Source organism: Nannospalax galili, unplaced genomic scaffold, assembly GCF_000622305.1.
Source record: "Nannospalax galili isolate Female #2095 unplaced genomic scaffold, S.galili_v1.0 scaffold2766, whole genome shotgun sequence".
NCBI classification, from domain to species: domain Eukaryota; kingdom Metazoa; phylum Chordata; class Mammalia; order Rodentia; family Spalacidae; genus Nannospalax; species Nannospalax galili.
In genome coordinates, this window is record NW_008354425.1 from 35,982 (window position 1) to 42,844 (window position 6,863).

At 49.2% G+C, this 6,863-nt stretch overlaps 1 protein-coding gene across 1 annotated transcript; it reads right to left on the reverse strand.

The window, feature by feature from the left end:
* Positions 1 to 1,969: 1,969 nt before the first annotated feature.
* Positions 1,970 to 6,646, reverse strand: Procr (protein C receptor). Its single transcript, XM_008851644.3, has 4 exons — positions 6,308 to 6,646; positions 4,052 to 4,309; positions 2,839 to 3,120; positions 1,970 to 2,644 (listed from the first exon to the last, which is right to left on the reverse strand). Exons 1-4 carry the CDS (start codon positions 6,390 to 6,392, stop codon positions 2,529 to 2,531), a joined length of 741 nt encoding a protein of 246 aa, XP_008849866.1. The 5' UTR covers positions 6,393 to 6,646; the 3' UTR covers positions 1,970 to 2,528.
* Positions 6,647 to 6,863: the final 217 nt, after the last annotated feature.

The window sequence follows — 6,863 nt, forward strand, 5'->3', positions numbered from 1 at the left end:
CTTTAATCCCAGCACTCGGGAGGCAGAGGCAGGGGGATCTCTGTGTGTTCAAGGCCAGCCTGGTCTACATAGCGAGTTCCAGGAAAGCTGGGGCTACAGGGAGACCCTGTCTCAAAAAAGACCAAAAAAAATAAAATAAAATAAAAATAAATAACCCAGAGCACACTTGGATAAAACAGAAATGGTAGAGGATCTGGTAAGATGACTCAACAGTTAAGAGTACTGGCTGCTGGGTTCGATTCCCAGCACCTATATGGTGGCTAACAACTGTCCTTAACTCCAGTTCCAGGGAACTCCAACACCCTCTTCTGGCCTCTGAGGGCATTGCACAACATGGGTGCTCTTACATATGGGCAATACACTCATACACACACATGCATGTGTGCGCACACGCTCACTAATAATAAATATATAAAAAGAGAAATGGTAAAAAATAAGACAATTGGTTTGGGGCCATACTGTACATAGCCTTGAATGTCATTTTGAGGATTGAATTTAGCACAAGAAGAATGGGAAATAAAAAAAACAAAACAGCAATGACACAGATTTTTCAGATCTGTTTTTCTTTAATTGCCAGAACACAGAATTAGAGGAAAGGGAAACATTAGGAGGAGGCTATTGCCATGGTCCAGGCAAAAAAGACTATGGGTGCTGGAGAGATGGCTCAGTGGTTAAGAGCACTGACTGCTCTTGCAGAGGACCTGGGTTCAATTCCCAGCACCCACATGGTGGCTAACAATCGTCCACAGCTCCAGTTCCAGGGGATCCAACACCCTCTTCTGACTTCCATGGGCATTCCATGGTATGGGTACACTTACATACATGCAGGCAATGCACACATCCACATAAAATAAAAAATAATAAATAAAATTAGATTATTTTTTTAAAAGCTTGGACATTTCTCAATCTTGGGAAAACAGAGAGTTGGAGGGTGAGAAAGACAGAGGGAGAGGGAGAGAGAAGGAGAGAGGGAAGGAGGGAGAGAGGGAGAAGGAGCAGGGAAGGAAATGAAAAGGGAGAGGGGATGAAGAGAGGCAGGGAGGGTGAGAAGGAAGGAGAGAGAGGGAGAGAGAGAGAAGGAAGGAGGGTGAAGGAGAGGGAGAAGATGCAGATACACATGCATGCTGAGTTTTCTGGAAACATGCTGAGACCCAGTTGGAGATGCAGATGTTTACTGGGGGAAAAAGCAGGACTGAGTTGAGGGAGAAGTCAAACTGCATTGTAGATTACATGCAGGCTCAGTCAACCTGGCAGGGAGCTCTGGAGTAACTGGGCATGGCTGGATATTTATACTTCTGCGTGCCCAGTCATGGGAGGACAGTCACAGGATGGCCATGCCCTTGTGCAGGACTATTCTCTGCAGCTGAGGTAGCCACTTGGGAACAGAAGCATCAGGAGGCCCTCTGCTGGTTGTATTCCCTGAAGGGCAACAGCAAACCTTTCTTGAGGTTAAACTAAGGGGTGCACTTTTGTGCCTCCCATAGAGAAAAGATGAAGGATGGGAAGGAGGGAATGGATTCTAGGAGTCTATAGATTTTGTATTTTATAGGTGAGGCTAAAGAAAAACATTATAATAAAGCTTAACCCTGAACTCTACATTTATAGAATTTGAATGCATTTCTTCTATCTATTAACATATTAAACAACAGGAGAGAACAGGTTTAGGAAAAATGGTAATACATTTAATTTCTAATATGTTGACCCTGCGATAGCTGCAAGATATTAAGGTAGAGTTAATTTTCAAGAAGAAGGTAAAAGAACTGGCTATGGTGTCTTAGAAGGTGGGGTAAAAAGAGAGTGCTAGTTCCTGTAGTCAAATGCTGTAGATATCATGAAGGATGAGAATTTGACAGTGACAGGTGACTGGTGATCTTAGAGCACTTTGTAGAGAAGCCAGGCTGCAGTGGGTTGCAGAGTGAGTGGAAGATGAGCCAGGAAAAACAAAGGCTATAGGCCGTTTTTTCAGAAGTTTTGTAAAACAGAGGAAATAATTATACCTCATACATAAAATAAGAAATTTGACACTTAATTTATGAATAACTCATTGCTTCCCTAGTGCTTGGATTTTACAGCTGTGACATTTCTCTGATGTTTCTTTCTTCCCTATTAAATCAGTGACCTTTCCCAAGTCAACACACCTGGAAGCATTGAATCCTATTTATTTTGGTTACAGGCAACTGGTTTTATTTAGTTACATATTTTGCATGCCTCAGGTGAGTCTGTCTTTGCAGGACTCCGCAACCCCAATTCCATCATCTGTTTTCCATGGATAAGCAGTCACTCCTCAAACAGATTCAACAAAACATGTGAGTTCTTAAGTTCTTAGCAAACCAAGCACTTTGTCTCCTGGCCTCCTCCCAATACCCTCCCCAAACCCTTGGTTGACAGATGTAGAAGAAGGAGGTTATCACTCCAAACAGTCTGGGTTGTGGCACCCTGCTGGGAGAGTCCGTTTTGCTTCATAGGAGCTAAGACCTTCCCTCCCAGCCCTCATCAATCCAGTTCTTTCTCTGAGGGCTGGAGAGTAACTAGCAGCGACGTCCACCTGTGCACAGGAAGATGCCCACGGCCACACCAGCGATTATGAAACTGCCCACCAGGACGCCCAGGACCAGTGAAGTGTAAGAGCGGCCTGTTTGGCTCCCTGTAGAACAGGCAGAGAATTAATTTAAAAACATACTCCCAAGGGACTTATACCTCCAAGGAAAGTTCCTAGTAACTTAAGCTTTGTGGAAGTACCCTGTCCCCAGCCTCCAGTCCCTACCCTTTGTTGCTCAAGGTACCCATTCCGGAGCCTGCCCCCTCCCCAACACGGACAGGACCATAATCCCTTCCTACCTTTCAAGTTTTTCATGACCATATGCTCAGCCACATACTGCACACAGGTGTCCTGCAGAAATTCCTGCAGTTCATAGCGAGTCCGATTGTAGGCGTTGAGCTGCTTCAGGATGAAGGTGACTACTTTGGAGGGTGCCTGGGAGCCTGCCACCCATACGGCGGTGTCTGGCCGGAAAGTGACGAAGGAGCTCCCATTCACAGACACTTCGAAGAAGACGTGGGCTTCAGAGCCCTCTTCCGGAGGCAGCTCACAGCCCACGGAGCACTGGATTGTGAGAGGAACTGTGGAAAGAGATTCTGAGTCAGTGCTGTGTGCCTGAAGAAGGCGCCAGGAGCTGGGGGCTGTTCACCAAGAAGAAGAGGGTATGGAAGGGGGTTGTAGAGAGAAGGGATTGGGGTCTATGAGAACATGAGAGAGGGAGTTTTCAGGAGCGGGCTGGGGTTAGCATATCTAAAGAAGATCCAGGGACTATGGAGAACCCTGGAACCACGAGAGGGGCTGGAGGAATGGCTAGTGGTTGAAGTAAAGAGCACTGGCTGTTCTTGCAGAGGACCTGGGTTTGATTCCCACCACTCACATGATGGCTAACAGCCATCTATAACAACAGTTCCAGAGGATCTGACACTCTCTTCTGATCTCTACAGGCACTGAACAACACAGGTGCACTTATATACATGCAGGCAATACACACACACACACACACACACACACACACACACACAAAATGGGACCATGAGAGAACGGAGCAGAAAAAGGTAATGAAGAGAGGGAGTGATGGCTTCCAGAGAAGAAATTGGGGTCTTTGAGAGGAGTTGGGTTATGAGGGAGCTGTGGGTAAAACCACCAGCCCAGCACCTGTAAAAAGAAGAGGTGACTGGTGGCTTGAGAGAAAAGTGCTGAGGGTTTCGTGAAGGGAAGGATGGGGGAACTAGGAGAGAAAGGAATGGGGGAAGTCGTCAGTGAAACTTTGGAGGTTTGAGTGGGTCAGAGACAGGGCCCCCTAAGAGGGCATGTTGGCCAGAAAAGGATCTGGTGGATGGAGGTCTCCTGTAGTTAGCAAGGGTCAGGGCAACAGAGAGTCACGCCCACCCTCAAAGACCCTCCTCTCCAGGGGGTCCTGGCCCAAAGTCCCGCCCCCAAGCCCAGCAGGCCCCGCCTCTCACCCGCCAGGGCCCGTCCTCAGCAGCCGGGGCACCTGGCGCCCCTACTCACAGTACACGCTGCTCTTCCGCTCGCGGTGCACCAGCTGCACCAGGCTGTGGAAGTCGCGCAGGTAGAGCTGCACACCGCTTTCCGTGCGCGCCCAGCTCTCGGGCTCCTGCAAGGGCTGCAGCTGGAGGATCGTGACGTTGTTGCCCGGGCCTTCCAGCGTGTGTGTCAGGAGTCCCCCCAGCGACGCGTTGCCTTGGTGTCTCACGTGATAGGGGTCGCGGAAGTAGGAGATTTGCACCATGTGGAGGCTTTGGGGGCCTGGGGACAGAGTCAGTGCAGCGTCAGGAAGGGGTGGCTGGCAGCCCGAGATAATAACTCCCTACCTAGAGGCCGCCCACCTTCTCAGCCCATAAAGCTCTCTCCCACCTTCCTTCCCATTTGATGTTCACAATAGCCCTGCCAGGAGGACAGGACGGGGACTATTATCTTCGTTTTACAGATGAGGAAACTGAGGCCTGCAATAGGAAGAGGCAGTCCTCTGTCTCCCTTCTTCCCCCCTTCACATTTCCAGACGGTCAAATTCTGGCCTACAATTACGATTCCAGTTCCAGCTCCCGACCCTTCTTTCCTCTGTCACTGCCCTAGTTCAGGCCTCACTGATTGGCATCTGGGCTGGGGTACCCACGAGATAACCTCATTTCTCAGTTTCACCCTTCCTGACTGGATCTCTGCCTGACCCAGGGATAAGACTTTTTCCTCAAACTCCTCTAGTGATATACCCTCCCCTACACAATCGAGGATAATAATAGCTAATTTCTATGAAGTGCTTGTTACACTGTGGACACTGTTTTAACACATTATTATCTTATTTGTGCCTTCCTCCTAAAGCTTCAATGCAGTAGCTACTATTATTAACCCCATTGTACTTGGGAATCTGAGGCTAAGATGGCATAACAGAGGCAAGATTTGAATGTAGGTATTTGGAGTCCACCACCTTCAGTCTGCTGTCAGCACCTCCCCATAGGATACCTGTCCACAGACTAGACCTCAGAGTCTGGCCCCAGCCTGGGAGTCAAGGCAGGGTGATCTGGCCTGATCTGCATTTTCTGGCCAACCTCAGTTATATCAATTGCCTTGGAGTTCCTCCTGCTGACTTGGCTGACAGGTGAACAGTATGCCTTCCTTGTTCTGTATGGCAAATTTCTATTCATATTTCAAGACTGAGCTCAGTTGCCCCCTCCTTGGACCAATTTCCTGAGTCCCCTCCTCTACCTTCCTTTTCAGCTGGGTCTGTTTTAGTGATCCCAGACCTTGTTGTGTCAGCACATATTTTATGGAATTCCAAGTGTTTGTCTCTAAACATACAGAGAATACACTAGACGCCAGGCTATGGAATTGGGGTGGTTATTTCTGCCTTTAACACCCAGAAAAGGGCCTTGGCAGTGTTGGTGCTCAGAGAATGTCTGAATGAGTATGGTGGTGTAAGTGTCTCTGTGTGTGTGTGTGTGTGTGTTGCATTTGGGAAGTTGTGCTATGTATCTGCAGGTATGGATAAGTATGCTTATCCTATAAGCAAACTTAGACATGGCCCTTAACTGCTCTGTGATCCAATTTTCTCCTCTGTAAGATGAATATGATAATATTGCCCACTGCAGTGGATAAATAAGTTGATACATGTATTAAATATAGTAAGTACTCTGAATGCTGGTTAGTAATTGTTCCTTCTCTGAGGGGGCAACTGAAGCTAGAGAATGTGAGAGAAGGGGAGACTTGTGCGACTATAAGGCAAGGAGATAACTCCCCTTTTCTGCTGGACAGCTTCGGCCTTGGATCCTTCTGGCCTGGGCTTCTTTCTCTCCCCTGTTCGACCTCACCAGTTGCACCCCAGTCTTTCTCTTGGCCATCTTCCCATCTCAGCCCTAAACTTCCATTGGTGTCTTCCTGGTTCCTCATCTTCCATGTTCCCTAGCCCCACCCTTCATCTTCACCCCTTCTGCTCTCCTGCTCTCTCTTCCCTGAATTCCTCCCTTTCTCTGAAGCTGGTTTTCTCACCCACTCTACAGGTCCCTTGGCTATTTTTCCTGTCCTCCTTCTCGCAGCCTCTCCCAAGTCCTTTCCAGAGAGTTCTCTGAACTTCCCTCACCTTGTCTTTGGGACACAGAGCAGTGCCCAGGACCCAGCCTGCCCTGTAGAGCGATCCAGTCAGTCTGTTCACATGGATGCTGTGGGATTAGCTCTCCTGCAATCTTGCCCAAGTCCCCAGATACATTGAGAGTCCCCAGAACAATCCCAGGCTGAATTGTGTCCCCAACTCACCATCTGAGGCTTCCTGGTTACAGAGGGCGCCGCCGGGCAGCAGCAGCAGCAGCGGTAGCGGCAGCGACAGCAAGGTCATCCACATCCTGGTGCTGAAGTTCTGGATCCCACTCGGCTGCTGCAAGCTAGGGGCTGGGTCTGCAGCCTAGGAAAGAGAAGTGAGGCTGTCCCGGAGGGGCAGGAGCTGAGCGGAGGAGGATGGACAGAGGCCAGGGAATGGGAGGAGGAAGAGGGTGTCAGACTTTTAAAGTGTTATTTCTCTGTGTCTCATTTCCTATTAGGGGGCCGGCCCGCTTCGGCCCCTCCCAGCTTTGGGCTCTCCTGCCTGGACCTGCCTTTTCCCTTCTCCTGAAGCTGCTTCCGAGGCTTGAGAAACGGAGCGGAAAAGGGGGAGAGAAGGGCTTGGTGAGAAGTCCCGCCGCCGCTGAGTCAGGGGGTGGGGCATCTGCTTTCAACTTCGAAGACTCCAGGGTGTAGAGATCATCGGGTTACTAAAAGAGAAACTGAGGCCTGAAGAGATGTAAGGACTTGCCCAAAGTGTGTACGTCACGATGAC